The 16,989-nt window shown below is 33.8% G+C and overlaps 1 protein-coding gene across 2 annotated transcripts in view; it reads left to right on the forward strand.

Moving 5' to 3' along the window:
* Window positions 1-200: 200 nt before the first annotated feature.
* LOC134659817 (neuropeptide F) overlaps window positions 201-16,989 on the forward strand; it is a 31,902-nt gene continuing 15,113 nt past the window's right edge. The window contains exons 1-2 of one of the 2 annotated variants that reach the window (XM_063515526.1): window positions 201-309; window positions 11,127-11,281. In XM_063515526.1, the coding sequence (XP_063371596.1) occupies window positions 11,130-11,281 (152 nt within the window). In that variant the 5' untranslated portion in view covers window positions 201-309; window positions 11,127-11,129. The remainder of the gene's footprint in view (window positions 310-11,126; window positions 11,282-16,989) is intronic. The other variant, XM_063515534.1, reaches the window with a different exon arrangement.

Here is a 16,989-nt window from a genome sequence, read left to right on the forward strand (position 1 = left end):
CCAAAATAGGCGGTGTATTTATCACTAATCATAACTTATGAAGGACTATGACGATTAGTACCTAAGGTTGATCACGCTAAAACTATTATTAATAATTATCGTATACCTAATTCTTTCAGATCACATAATCACCTACGTAAGCTGAAGCGAAGCCCACGCCTGCGTTGCCTGGCCCCGCCTCCCGCCCAGCCTATAAATGCTGGAGTTTCTTCGTGCACGGCTACATTCGAACTTGCCGCACTTTCGCGACTTCCTGTGTTCGAACTTCGAAAAGTTCCCGATTCCGAAAGCTCGTTGCAAGACTTTGAGGTAAGTTGATGTTTTATGAAATGATAATTTTTGATTGCGTAATGCGCTGGTTGTGCGTAATGGGTTGTGTGTTTTAAAGTACCTACATCATTTGGAATTTGACAGTAATAAAAAAAAACATGAATTACAAACCTCGATACGTGGTATTTCTATGATTTAATTAGTCGTTTCGATGGCTTCGTCTTTATCCTAAAAGAATGAAGGATGTTATAGATTTAAAATCAGTTTTTATAGGGAAGAGAGAGGTATGAACTTTCGGGAGTTTCGGGTTTTATGGCTAGAATAACGCGGGTCATTATTTTTTGAAGATTATATTATGTTTTTTTAAATTTTATGCAGATTAAAGTTGTTTATTTATGTCTAGACAAGTGTTACCTACTCTAAGCACTAGGGACATATTTAGGCACATTTAAATTTAGGTATATCATTATTAAAACAAGTGCAATAATGAAAAAAATGTTTAAAACATTCTTTACGAGTACCTACTTAACCTTTTTTGCTGCAAGAATCCTGTAGGTTTAATATACAGCATTTAAATACAAATTATTTCAGCCATGTAAGTGTTTAGAGATTTACTTAAAACAAAGTTTAAATGAACAAATGGCAAATTGCATTTGTTGTGAATTTTGCATATGTAAATGTCATTAGGGAAATATATATTTAAATATGTTTTTAAATGCGTTTAGAAAACGCGACGAAGTGTCTAAAATGACAAATTTTAAATTATTTTTTTCGGTGGTTCAAAGCTAATAAGATTCTGCTAAACTTCCGACTGTACCTAAACTCAATGCTTCAAAACAATTGAAGGGATATTTACAAAAACAACATATCTGCTTAGAGCGGTTGACACTTTTTTAAGAACATTGTTAATCGTTTCAGGTGTCAACCAGTGTAGTCAGTTATGTTGTTTTTGTAAACATCCCTTCAATTGGACTCGTCAATATATGAACTAAACCTTGAAGCCACCGACGAGTTTCACTGTCCATCTTCTAGTTCTGTCATCATTCATCAGATCAGCACAATGGTACCAGATTATTGTATTGTCAACTGTATTAAATATAAATAATTACAAAGTTTCTTATAGACACCGCTATTAAAAGTAGGTATAAATGTAGTATAATCGACTTGCAAGATCTTATTCGGTACCTAATTACATTGTTAGTTTGTATAAGTAACAAGTAAAATCATAATTAAGTAAGAAAATAAAATAGTAATTATAAGTTATTACGTTTTATGAATTACCTACCCTTCGAAAAGTTAAACGTTTTATTTGACGGCACCTTAAATAAATTAGTTGGTAGTGACCCTGCCTACGAAGCAAGAGGTTCCTGGGTTCGAATCCTGGTAAGTGCATTTATTCTCACAACCCAAGCTTTATTGAGCTTACTCCGGGACTAGGTCGATCTGTGTAAAATTGTCCTATACCTATTATTTATTTATTTATAAAACCAAAAAGGCAAAACGTGTTTTTTCTGAATACGCTTAGTTTTGCAGTACCTAATTAATTAAATAATATTTCCTCGAATCATTATTATAAAGTCCAAATATATAATATACTGTCCATAGTAAAATCGTATGACCGTTTTCAATTTACTAACAAACTCGAAACATATTATTTCTACTTTTTTACAATAACAAACGCATAATTTATGAAACGCAAATTGGCTTATTAATTTATAAAAAAAACCAATGAGAGGACAAAGCAAGAATTGATCGTCTCAGAGGATAGACTTAAATTGATTTCCTTTTATCCACCGACGCATCCAAAGGTCGATTAGATTTTCTCAGTTCTACAATTAACTTAACCTAAAAAAAACAAGGTAAGGACTAGCTTCTGAATAATTTATTCCAAAGTGATTGGTTTATCTATTCTATTATTAATGCCCACAATTTAGGTAGTAATATTGTAATTGTAAAAAGAAGCTGTAAGAAAATCACGTCACAAACACATCAAATTGTGTAAACAACGTTTCTATAATTATAATATCCAAAAAGAAAAATCGACTACGTTTTTATTGAAAAGCGGTCATCCTCTTTCCTCTCAATTGCTTATGTGTTCGACTGTTCGCAACAAATAATTTTTCATTCATTCTTTCAAATTACAATCTCTGAGAAAACTTTTAGTTAAAGCTGTTTTACTGGTTGGAATTTTAACGGGGCAGTGAGTGCTGCTTCCAGGTCGAATGCTGCTTCACTAAAATGGTCTTAGAAAACCTTCCCTACATTATTGATTAACGACGATTATAGTTGTAGATATTTGGAAAATGTACAGCCGGCGATTTTATCATTGGCCTTTACATCTGTTGTAGAAGACGTCTATTGTAACATCCGAGAGATATGCTTTTGGTGACTAAATAGATCGATACGAGACGTATATGGTCTATCGCAGGCTTGAGAAAATAAGTTTATTGAGAATAGAACTGAAACACCTTACATTGACTTTCTGACTTTGCGCCAATTTGTCCGTTTCATTGAGCACTCTTCTCCTACAAAAGCCAGTGACACCACCCAAATCCCATCGTCGTAAATCTAAAAATTAGGGAATGCCTTCTAAGGTAATTTTCGCGTAGTAATATTAACCTATAAAAATCCATCCTGTATATTGTAATCTGTATATCTGTGACCTACCTTTGGATGTGATGTGATAGTTTTTACAAATAAAATCGGAAAGCTGTAGGGAAGTTTGCTGTGGAAAACAAGCTTAAAGTTAAATGAACGAGAATGAACTTCGCCAACGAGATTACTTACACGACGACTTAAAATAGGTTGCAAACTACTTATTCTACACTCTTTACAGGTATCAATGTACCTATAAATTATCTGACTAGCAAATTACTGCATCTCGCAGCATCTCTTGCCCACACTAATTTATAAGTTAATAAGTACAATCGAGACCAAATTGGGATGAAATGTAAAATTCATGTGGCGTTCTAAATGTTTAGATTATATTTGTTTAAAAATTAGCATGAATACAAGTTTATATTATGACAATAAAAACTGTGATTTTCTTGCGCTGGATTTATATACTACTCGTTGACAAATTCCATACTTTTGGCCTGAGGTGAATTTTGCTACCAAGTTTTACAATAAGGTATTTTTATAGAGGTTGCTCGATTTGTTGTAGGTAATATTGATTATTTTTCTTGTATTTAATGTTATTAATATCTTTTTCGGTGAAATAAATACGCCGCTGTATTAGTCCACCCCTGGGTGACCCATGTCTAACATTGAAAATTTGTTTTGATGGATCTCTTTTCTAATAATATGTCTAATTGTTTTTATCCATGAATCTTTCCTGAATATAGTAAAAACTAAGCGACAACCGCATACTTTAACAAGGCCTGTTCAAAATATTCCAAAAAGACGATAGCTAATACATCATTAATTTTAAATTAATTAATTTATAATTTATACGAGAGTGAAGCCCAGTTTAGGTGTGGGTTAAATTTACTGGATAATTTCCTGCTAAATTGTTTTACAACAATTTATAAAATCGAATAAACCGGTATAAAATCGTCTATAATCAAGCAGCATGATTGATTTCTAAAATAGGTTTTTTATTTTGTTTTATATGTTAGTATTTTCCTAAGAAAGTTTAGTCCTTCTTCTCTAATGAAACTAATTAGTATTAATAAGTACTAATTTTACATAAGTACCTATCTCAACTGAATCACAAAATACTAGTTACGAGTAGGAGGCATATTTTGATTGTAACATTAACTTGATCTGGATATCTTATAAAAATGATCTGTCAGTGTACACAAATAAAAAAGACTGACGCTTCTGGTTAAAGAAATGTCACTTTTGACACTGACAAATAAACACCAAATAAATCCAGATCAAATTTTTAACTGTTATTATACGTAATCAGAATACGAGTCTAGGCGTATCGTCACCTCATTAGCTGAAGGACTATCAGTTCACTGTATCTAAGTCCATTTTCTTCATAAATTGACACAATTTTTTATTTGCCATACTTATTTGATTACATTTACTTTGATCTTACTGATAGTACACGTACTTCCTTATTAAAATTTATTAAGTAAAATAACCAGAAACATAAGTTAGTACCTATTAATATAACCAATAACGGGACGGGATCCTTGTGTGTGACGTTAACGTCAATTAAACTTTTGGTTACACAACTTACACGTGACTTAAATAACTTCAAATACCTACCTTGGTTGTAACAACAGTCTATCTAAAATTGAGAAGCTCACAAATAATATCTCGATACAATTATTAATAGCATTGAATTGTTAAAAGTTATTGTTATTATAGCGAAGTTGTAGTTGGTATAAAGTAACATAGTTTTCTACTCATATAAACTTATCATATACAATGACAGATATATATGAGGAAGGATGGATCAGTGAAAAATATGAGCTAAACCGCAGACCGTGGTCACTGCACTCAGCCAAAAATTTAAATTTGACTGAAATATTTATATTTTTATTATGTATTCCAAAAATATTATCTCCCAAGTCGTATCATAGCAATTATAAATTATTTTTAATAGAAAACTATTTGCATATATTTAGGTTTAGCGGGTATGGTATCATAGTGAGCTTGTGTGATTGATTCATATATTAACCGAATTTGTCTTTTGATGAGAGATCCTTCTAGAACAAAAGTGGAAAACACTGGGATAATCCATTCATGTCATGTAAGCAAATACATAAACATAATATCATGTATACTAGTAGTAGTCTAAGGAAAACTATCACTCACTTTTAATCTAGCATGATCATTATCCTAAGTTCATTTAGTGAGACGAATTTTTGTTTAATGAATGTCAGGAATATAAAAATGTTTTCACCTATGGAAGCAAAATCACCCAGCATTACAAAATTGAATCATTGAAATAATTTTGTTGGCCCGTATAATTCGAATATTTGCAATTGCTTTTAAAATGTGCAGACCGATTTTGAACGTACACTAATATCAAAATGATATTTAACTGATGATGTCATTCGGTTATGGTGTATTTCACTCGCACTTGTCGGTACATGTACTGGCACGAGAGAGACGAACTGTAACCATACGATGTCAGTGTACTTACGTTCGAATTGACCTGGTACTCTCTGAAAGGTGACGACTATACCTATACCACCGCTACAGCAGCCGTTGATCGGTAGATGCATACAATACCCGTACGTAATCCTAGAGCTTCGACCTGTACACTTTTTGTCGTCCCTACTGTACAATATATGTATGTAATACTAATTGCTGGGTTCACATATACATATGGACGGCATGAATATATATAAATTACCTACACATTTATTTATATCATTAGAATGGAAAGATGAGTCGACCAACTTCATTCCACTCTACTTAATTATGTGTATACAGATAAAATGAGGACTTGCCTCTCTCATGTGGTTGTATCACTCACATGTATGATTCAGTTTTACTTGGTGCCCTTCCATCTCGTTTAAGCTCTGTGTGGTTGCTAACCCACATACTACTTAATGGCTATGCACCTCCAGTTGGGCATCGGTCGACTTGCTCCGGTCTATACAGGGCCATATCCCTGGTGACTCTTATCAGATTTGCACATTTGTCACTTAGCCGGACGGGGGGGCTATGCCCCCCCGGAGACCTCCACCTTCCCCATAGTCTCGCCACGGTTGCTCCAACTCAGTCGACCGTGCCCGTGTGTTCCCGGACACACCTCAAATACATGTCCAATTTCCTTGACTACCAAGTGTGCAGTGCACTGCAAGATTGGACTACTACTAACGGAAAGAACGATATGCTATAATCGTCTCCTCATCTTTCCACCTTATGATGCACGTTTATGTCGACATAATAATATGGCAAAGCAAACACTCACCTGATATGTTTCTGATGGGGCATTGGGCCTCCTAGAAGCTCGTGGCTCCTAACTGATCTTACTACCACGATCTCCGCTCATTACCTCGTGTACGCGGCACTCCTTTCCCGCCATCTTATTCACAGTACCATCAAGCAAAAGTTAGTCAGAACAAGTGGTGTTACCACACATCAAAATATAGACTGACATTACTAGTTTTGATACATACCGACTTTTATATGGCGAATCGCGCTGTGCGCGACACTTTTATAGACCCTCATTTGGGGGATCAGAAGCAAAGTCGGTCATATCAGTAGATATATCTGCGTGATAATCCCTGGTCTTAGTGAGTCTCTAAATAATATTGTAATGATCTTTTGAATTATAATTTTAATCCAGGTATTCGAATTTTACTAGAATATGTATATCAAAATGAAAAACCGGACACTGAAAAAAGGTCCAGAACCTTTCATATTTGAAAATCCTATCTGTAATAAAAGGTACATTTAATTTTTATAGCCGACCCTATAAAAAATTCTGAAGCATGTACTTTGGGACTTTCTCTGTTTATTCATTTTGGCGGCTAACGTATTGATGTGACGATTTGGTTATCATTGATATCACTATCTAAACCGATTTCGCAAGAGTATTAGTAATATTAGTCACTAGGATTACGTAATTAGGCAACACAGATTTTTATTTGTTTGTGTACCTAATGTATAATGTATGTATGTCACTTTATTGCACATAACTCATTTCGGGTAGTTTAGTGGTGTTTTATTAATATCTCCGTTGACATTTGTTGGGACGTCAGTCTTTCCGTGACCACAGCTGGTGCAACTCAGCTGAAACGTCGGAATTAAAGGTAAAAACAATGAAATTATATCGCGGTAGACCCGTTTGTGTAATTAAATAACACATTTTGTAATTTATTACCAGTAAAGGAGTAGGTAAGAACCGTAATTTGGGGTGAATGATTAAATAATAGTAGCTTTGTTAGATCTTAAACTGAAACAAAACAATATAAAATACTTAGTTAATGAAAATACTAAAGTTATCCCTAAATTAGTATGCATAGACTCCAAGTTTGTCTACCTTGAAAATGTCAGCAGCTGGATATGATGCTTATGTTTAGATTATTTCTTTGTAAAATTCAATACTAATTGAATGACGCAAAACGACGCACTTTTTAGACGTTTGTCTCGGGAATTCAATTGAGGGCGGTAAAAATAATATTGTTTAGGTACGCTTACGGTCGAGTAAATGGAAACCCACCACCATGGCCACTTTGAGCCTTATCACAATGGGAATTGTATCAAATTCCAGCTTTTTGTTATGCAATTGTTATTGTGACAAGGTACAAAGGTGTTAATTCGAACGTTTTAATTCCCTCGACTCTGGTACAGAATTTTTAATAAAACGTATTTACTTAGACAATAACGTCACACCAGTACCAAAGTTTCAAGTTATCAGGTAAACGTTGAAGAATAAGTAATAAAAAAAAAATATCATTGATTTAAAGTTAAGTTACGGACCGGTTTTCCCTTTATTTTCATTTACTCATATTGCACACATGTGTAAACGTGTTTAAAGCCTTATAGCATGGAAAGAGCAATTTAATGATGACTGAGAATGAACATTTAGTGGTCAACCATGGTGTAGGAAAAGCGTTTCAACATTTATGAAAACACGTATCTTGAGCAAAATGCAATCGAGTTAAGTTGGATTATCTTCATAAGAAGTAGGTATATACATAGGTGTGTTGGGGAAATTAAGTAAATGCTAGGTACAAAGAAAATATCAACTTCTTTGAAAATACATAATTAGTTTACAAATGTGTTGGAGTAGCTTTACGTTAAATTGCTATCAAGCGAGATAAGAGAAGAAATTAAATTCATTTTAAGCGCTCAAAAAGAACGGAAACAATCCTTTGTGCACTTTGCTATCAGCTAGTAAGATCAAAGGGCATTTTCGCTTTGACTAATGTACACGAGATTTCCTCTTGAGTTAGTTTTTGAACAGTTAACATATCTACTGACTATTGATTTTTATTGTTTCGGCGAGACAATAAAAATGCATGAAACGCATGAATTTGAACTTTTCATTTCTGAGCGCTCAACAGTATGTTTGACTTGATGCCGATGGCGTTGCCGACGCCTTATTAAAGGTATATTGACGCCAGGATATTACTTCAAAATTTCTATGTAGAGGATAACAGTAATGTGATACAAGCCATGAGTTTCCCCTACTACTTACTTGGCCCTTTTTGCTACGATGACGACTATTAATATCACTATCATTCATTCTTATTGTTAGACCTTCCATCATTTAAGTGTTTGTTTGATAGCGCTTTCCTTATCTTAATGACCAACCCCTCCTGTAGAATGATGTGTTTAGTAGGCATTGAAAGAGTCTGTTTAAATAATAAACAGGCTAATTGTCTTGCAAATTCAAAGGAATTGTTGGTAAACAGACATGGCCTGCTTTTATAAAGCGCTCCTTTTTATTTTGCCTGTCTGATGGAGCTTCCTCACTCAGAAAGTGTATTGTAGAGAAACCATTACCTTTTGAGTCTAGGTAATGCGTTTACTCTATATTTATAATGAAAATAACATAAAATCCTTCTACAGCAGGAGGGAGATGAGTTCCTGGTGTAGATAAACTTCTAATACCTACGCACGGTAAATAAGTAACAAACAAAACTTAAAACTATGGTATAGGTATTCGTAGATAATAAACATGGTTTATTGTGAAATATAGAAAAGATCTTCGCTGTTTTCTACAAGGCATTTTGCACCTTACCTTAGATAAAAAAAAAATCTTTTTGGCGCACATAAATTAGATCACAAGAAATCGTCCTTGCGAGAATCGCTTAAAAAATTATCACTGTATCATAATTGTTATACTTCGATCGACGAGAAACAATAAGTAAATGTTAACTAGACCCGATAGCTAAACCAAGTTAAAAACTCCTATGATTGTCTCTTTTCATGAAATTTTTATCCCATGAATACTTTAAGGCTAAAGTCAAACCAGCCAAAGCGGTAACTCAAACAATTTCCATGGACGGTGGACAGTAAGTATTTTATAGCACAATAAATATTGAGCCATTCTGTAATCGGCTACAAGTTGAAAGTCAATTTGCCTTTCAATTACGCAACTACTTTGTGCACATTTCATATTATCATGATTTAGACACAAACAGGGTGATTTTGTTATGCATTTATTATCCTACAATATATTATACTGAATAATTTACTTTAGGCTAACGTTTCTTAGATATTTTTTAGAAACCTAGCCGCACCAGTTTGTTTTAATGATCTTTAATTTTAAATGGCATTTTCGAAAGTTAGGTTAGGTAAGGTTAGCGCTCCCTTTAACTGTACCTACTTTTTGAAAGGAATATCATTTAATGAAATAACTTAAAGATAATAATTAAAACAAAATCCGCTTTTAATCTAAAGTTAGGAAGCCTGCCTTAGGCTAGCTCTAACATTTACCTACAGTTCTTACTGTTTATCTATAAATAAAAAATAATGCAGCTACCTGCATTGTGTGATTTGTGTGTAAAGTCCGGTTATAGCTTTTGTTCTTTTAATATTTCACGCAAATTGGTCCAAATATTTTTTCAAATAAAACTTTTATAAATCTTCGATAAATAACCGAAACATATATATCAGAAAAGAAAACGAAATTTATTAGTTGGAAAATCTGATTTTATAATCATATGTCCAACCAACATTTCTCCTAACACTTGTCGACCTTTGCTAAGCTTATTTAAATACTAAACACATATAAAATATTTATGAAATCTCATTGAAGACTCGAACATCTCCTTTGCCATCAGACGCGACACCCAAAGTGGCCGGAGAGTAAATGACAACGCCACAAGGTCTTAGCAGTAGGTAACTTAATAAAATATTCACTATAACTCCATTAGTTTAAGTGAGATTAATCAAAGTTTAATACAAGTAACAGCATTATCATGGCTTAATGGCGTACATGATGGAACCTTAAATCCATCCAATTAAACACATAAATCATGATCAATATGATCATCAATTTAGATTTTTTTTTAACTTGTTTGTACAAATCATTCAAAAGCTTCGACCTGCTACAGCAGATATACCTGTTGTTGTAACGGTTTAGCCGTAGCATGAAAAATCAATAGGGGTGGATTGGTTTTCGTTTTTAATCCTGTCTATTCACTTAAATCATAAATCATAAATCATTTATTTTTCGTGATAAACTAGTTAAACATACAAAAGTAACATGATAAAGGTTATAAATTTTAGCCGACTTAATCATAAGATGTATGGCTTATAAAATAAACAAGATTATAAAAAAAAAGGTTATAAATTCATAATTACATATTGTTTACCACGAAATGGGCTCGCCTCAGCATAATGCTGACCCGAGAGTCGGAGCTGAACTTATATTATAGGTTTGGACGTGAACTAATACAACAACAACAGAACAATTCGTAGCTCGCTAAAATTCACAGTAACATTTTTTAAGTAGGTTTTTAAGTAGGTAATTATATAATAGTAATGTGAATGTGCATTAAAACGCGTTAGGTTACCAAAAACTAGGGAATATGATAAATAAAACCGCAAGTACTTCTGGCTCATACAACTTCTGAACTTGGACACCTAGACAAGGTTGTAAACTACAATCACTCTTTAGTTTTTAACTTTGAAACATTCTTGTTTTTAATAAGAAAAGATTCACAGTTGTTGAATGAGTATTGCTGACTAAGTACACCCATTTTATCATCAATTATTAGTCCACTGATAAATAAGGCAAGACATGGGCAACACAATAATTTACGGGCGTGTTACATAATGTGTCCGTAGCTAGGTATGTATATTTCTCAAGATCTGCGATTCTGCCGTTTTAACGGCTGATTTGAATGTATCAGGTCGCGTTAGATAAGTATTAGCTATAAGAGTGACACAATTACTAAACGATTTAATGAAATTTATTATGAAATAAACAGAACATGCTGAACAAGAACTTCGCCATCGCCGTGGCCGTGGTGCTGGCGTGCGTGTGCCTCGCCGAGGCGCGCGAGGAGAGTCCGCACGACATGGCGGACGCTCTGCGCATGCTGCAGGAACTGGACCGCTACTACACCCAGGCTGCCAGACCGAGGTATGTTGTCTACTTTGAAAATACCTTTACGTAAAGCCCCCTCCTAACTGTTTGAGGCAAATAGAGCCTTGAAACATTCGATATGAAGGCCTAATTCTGATACCTAATTATTTAGCCAACGAAACATTCCTATAAAATTTAAAGCTAAGTTACCAATATACAAAATAATGTCAAAAGCTGGAGGTTTTTGCAGAATAGGCTCCCGTCAATGAAGTCGTATACAGGGTGTTTCCTGTAACAGGAGCAATAAATTAAACTGTAGGCTGTACTCCTCAAACTGACCAACATTTGTTCAGCAACTTTTAAAAATAACTTATGTTTTGATTTTTATTACACTTTAAAGTACCTACCTATATTCTAAGACGCAATTTATTGCAAATTTTATTATGTTTAAAGCGTGACAAGCGTAAATATTTATTTTGTATGAAAAATAGGAAGTCTAAAGGATTCATAAATTTTAAAAGTTGTTTAACAAAAGTTTTATAGTTTGAGGAGTATAATATATGTTTTAATTATTTGCTCGTGTTACAAGCAACATCCTGTATAATTATGTTTCTACTCGTTCTCTTGATTAAGGTGATAAAGCATCCGAAATATAACGGGAACATTGAGAAATTATACAATTAAAATATAAATGTGACAGTTGAAGTGACCTTTGTGAACTCATAGTCAAAAAATTTTACGGAGAAAATATTTTCTAAATATAAATTGACGCTGATAGAGGTGGGTAGGCTAGTGAGTAAATACTCACGGGATAATACCGAGTTAATACTCAGTATTTACTCAATATACTCAATATACCTGTATTTACTCGTTTATACCCAAATTGGTGGGTATAAACTATTTAGAGTGCTGAAAGGGCCATATAAAATATAACATTTGAAAAAAAAACTGTTTCTAAAGGCCGAAATACCTAATGTTTATCCCTCTATAACTTTCTAACTAAAGTTCAGAAAAATATGAAAACATATCGGTAGATTAGCCGTAGGTACAATAGAGTAGGTACAAAAAACAATATGTTGAACATGATCAGTAGAGCCATTTTTGAGTTTTCTTTAAAAAAAAAACCCTGAATAAAAGGTCGTAAGTACCGCGTAAAAGTTATTCCGTGAGTTTTTCCTTTCGGCGGGAACCATTTTTGTATTGTCCTCTCTGTATGACTCGAAAACTGAATGCACTTGCAATGCCGAAGGCAATTTAAAATATGTCACTCCTGTTCATTAGGGCGTGTCTCACGGCAAAGGGGAAGGCAAAGCCGGTTGTCCAGAAGCAAATTACAGTCCCGGGGACAATCAGCCAGCGGGAAATGTGCACAGCTTAGCTTTGAACTTACTACAATATGAGTGATGCGTTCGTTCATCGTTCGTTTGATAGATGAAACATCAGCTTGACTCAAAAGTGTAGGTACCTAGGCTTCGTCAAGGTCTAACTTAACATTCAATTATTTATGTTGATTACTTTTATTTAATAAACAAAAACATCATTTCAGAGACAGGCTTTTGTATTTAAATAATAACTAACTAACTAACTATTACGGCTCAGCGACCCAAAGTGGATCTTGGCCTCCGAAACTAGAGCACACCACTTTTCCCGATCCTGCGCCGTTTCCTGCCAATTATCGGCTTGAAGCTGACGCATCGGCGGAATCTGGGCCGACCTACCGGGCGGCCACCAGTCGGTCTTCCCAGGTACGCGTAAATAATATGTCAACAAAAAATACTAGTACATACGTGTTTTCAAATCAAATATGGCTAGAATAGGAAAGGAAAAACGTATCTGAAGTGGGTCGTTTGAGACTTTTACAGGAAATATCTATTTAAAGGTAGGTAATACTAACTCGTTATTTACGCTTGTCAAGTTGTCACACCAAAATATACACGTTTCCTCGTCCTTCCAATTTAACCGTATTTAACACAATTTTACGCGACTTTCTTTCATGAAAAAATGTATATACATACACGACGTTCGACACGACGCTTTGTAAAAGAAATTATGAAATAAACTCCATTTCCATGGAATGTGTTAAGTAAACAGCAACACGTTAAGTACATACACAAGTATGTATCTACCTGCTTAAGAAATGAAGACTGGGAGAAGAGTTACTCGTACTTTAGGAATTGGTCAGTAGCTGGAATGAAAGCTTATGCAAGGTAAAGCCAAAAAGGTGCAATGATAGTTCGAATGTTGTGTAATCCCAATCAGCGGGCTCAGCACGGTTCCATTTTTATCGACTTTCACTATGCCCGTCACTTTCGCACTTACATACTTGTTAGAACGTGACAGGCATAAACGATATAAATGCGACCGTGCTACTAGGGCAGGATAAATTATAGTAAGATGAATTGACGCAATGTAACTTCTTACGGCGCGATTCGAACAACGCTTATAAGAAGTCACATCGGTACGATACCGATCTGTCAGTGTCTGAAGTGACATTTCTTCAATCAAAAAACGTCACTTTTAACATATGGACAGATCGGATCATTGACTTCTTGTAAGCATTGATTGTTCGAATTGGTCTGCTATACTTACTCGTATTAATGCGATTTTAAATTCAGCTCCACTTTTGAAGTCTTCCGCGTTTGAAGCCTTATACAATTAACCGCATTATGTACTTTCCTAATTGAGGTCTCGGTAGTCTAGTTCCTAGTCTCGGTAGTCTACACATCACCAGATGACATTAAAAACACAGTTAAAATGTTTCTAATATTTAATGTGTAAGGCATCAGTAATAAATATAATGACAGCTCTTACGATTCACTTTTATCTATCGGGAAGCTCACAGGACAATTCGAACCTACACTGAAGTCTCTAACAAATGTTGCAAATGTGTATAATATAATGTGTAATGATTTTACAAAGACCTCAAAGAAAAGAGGAACTTACCTACTGTAATAACTTATTTATTTTCTATTTTCTTAACTAAACCACTTTAACTCTCTTTTGAAAAGTTTTAAACAATTCCAGATTTTCTTGTAGAAAACTTATCAACGTTTGAAACTTTATCATTGCCCCTGACTACTTCCTGTTTCTAGTTTTTTCTGTGAGATTCATATTTTATAATAAATTTAATTATTACTACACCTTATAAAACAAAGTCCCCCGCCGCGTCTGCCTGTTCGCGATAAACTCAAAAACTACTGAACTGATTATCATGCGGTTTTCACCTATCAATAAAGTGATTCTTAAGGAATGTTTAAATGTATAATTTATTAACCCGCGCAAAGGCGGGGCGGGTCACTAGTTAGTGATAAATATGTCTATATTTAGTAAAACAACTTTTTTGAATGAATGTTTTAAGAAAATTGTGAAGAGGTTTTTCCGCAGAATCATGATATTACTATTTTGAGGCATTGAGCAGTAATAAGTCTCATGCCTAGAACATTCTTCCAGCAAATATCACAAGTCTATTCTTAATCTATATAGATCTACCGTTTAACTGAGGCCGTTCGTAAGAGGTTATGAATGTTATGACGGTCTTTTTAAATAATACGGAATATTTGAAGGCTTCGCTGCATAAAGGTGATTTGTATTCTGTTAAGTAATTAAAATTTTAATATGTGAATAAGTTATTTTTAGTAGTAAGTTTTAGTCTTAAACTCAGTAATCTTCTACAAGAAAATCATCGCGCAAATTCTTTACCAACCGCCTGAGATAAGTGGTAGACCTAGTACTACATTAAAACCATGCCTATTATTTAGAGCATACTGAAATTTTAATTGGGTGTTGAAATAAGGCTGTTTTGAAATATGTATTAAGTACTATGACTAAGTAAAGGGGAGATTTCGAAAATTATAGCCATATTACATTAGCCACTTATAAATTAGCCAGGTATAAGCTTAGATTAGCTGTAAATTAAATTTTTAATAGGCTCCTTAATTAGCTTTTTACGTATTTTATTTGATTTATTCCAAATTTATGTTTGTTTTTATAGTTTATTCCGTAGCCTGTGAAAGAAGAATGAAGTGAAAAATAATATACCTACTTTTGAGGACGTGTTGCAAGTAATTTAGCTTAATGTAGAATTCTTGATATCCGAAAATAGAATACATGGATCTAATATAGGGAATATGACATAGGTATCCATTTACATTATTTTCGTGATTTAGTAGTTGGCTCTATTTATCTTAAACTTCTATCATAATTGTTTGTGCGGCATAAAGTCTTATTCCAAAGCTACACAATTCAATTGAAGTTGTTGTTAACAAATTGAAATTCCTGGCGTTTAGTAGAACTAATGGCAGAACGCAGTATTTCACAATGTTTTGTACGTGACAAATACTTTAACGCCTCTTGTTCACGGCTCTAGAACTGAGCGCTATACTCAGGTCTAATCACAGCTATTAAGTTTTGAACAATCTTAAATGAATTATTTAATTATGAGAATACAATTTATAATATGCATCCATTTTACATTTACTACACAGAGTTATCTGTCCAGTGAATTAAATTCACTTAGAGTAAACCCAGCAAAGTAATATTATCAGGATTTATTCAAAAATAATAAATATGATAAAAACATTCAAAATAACTACTTCATAATAAAATACTTTACTAGATAAATTTTTATACAGAAAATGAAATTTTCCTGGTAGCTTTGACTTCAGCTTTTGATAAATAACTCTTCTAAATGAGATGCCAGAAAACACGGCTTGCAAAGAAAATGCTGCAAATATTTATTCGTAAAGGAAAACCGTGACTAGCACATTATTCATATGCTTTAGTTACTTAATGAATTCTTGGTATTTGGGTATCTAACGGATACAAATGCCTAGCTTGGTTTATACTGTAGTCTGCCTCTAAAAGGTAAATCAAAAATTCGATTTCGGAGTCTTCAGAATACTACTATTACTGAATCGCGATTAGAAAGGGATTGAGATAGCTGTCAATCCATATTGATTTTGACGTAAGTGTATGGAAATCTGTTATTTCTAATCCCTTTCTGATCGCGGCATGATAATACTATACTCAAACACACCCACCTTGTAACAGTAGAAAAAGGCGCAAAAATTTTCTAAGGGAGGGCAACCCTTCGCGGTTACGTTTTTTTAATTGGTCGCATTTTCTACTGCCAAAGTAGGTGTGCCAGAGTATAGTTAAAACTCAGCTGAAACCCCAAGGTATAAAGGCTGAAGTTGGCTTTTTAAATTTGAAAGAGGCAAACTTCCAGCAACTACAACTTTAGAAACAATAAACATGAGAAAATATATTCTGACACAATTGTCACCACACAATAGCACTGCGGTGGTTGTCAAAACTGCGAACAAGTAATTAAATTCTTAAAATCATTCTTATTGTTTTGTAACGACCTACACCGGATGACTGACAAGCAAATTATAACTTGTCGAACAATTACCTGTTTGAAAAGTAATTACAATTAAAGTAAAGCAAGATTATACAGGATGACATTTAAGTCGTGATCAGTAATATATTATGTTTTTCTAACTTCATAAACAACGAGCAATTTAATGCCCCTACTCTTACTAAAATCAGAGACGATTTTTTTAAATTTTTTGTTTATTTTTGTCATTTATTTTACTTTTACAAGTGGTATTTAAACAGCTTTCTAAGATATTTCAAATGAAAAATTAAGTAAATTTTATTTCTAACTGGGACAAATGACAAAATTGATGTCAATGACAGTTCCGATTCAAAGAGGCGATTCAATTTACTAATTTAAATATCTTAATAAGCCGTTGTAATACTTG

The sequence above is a fragment of the Cydia amplana genome, chromosome 2 (assembly GCF_948474715.1).
Source record: "Cydia amplana chromosome 2, ilCydAmpl1.1, whole genome shotgun sequence".
In the NCBI taxonomy this organism is placed as follows: Eukaryota; Metazoa; Arthropoda; class Insecta; order Lepidoptera; family Tortricidae; genus Cydia; species Cydia amplana.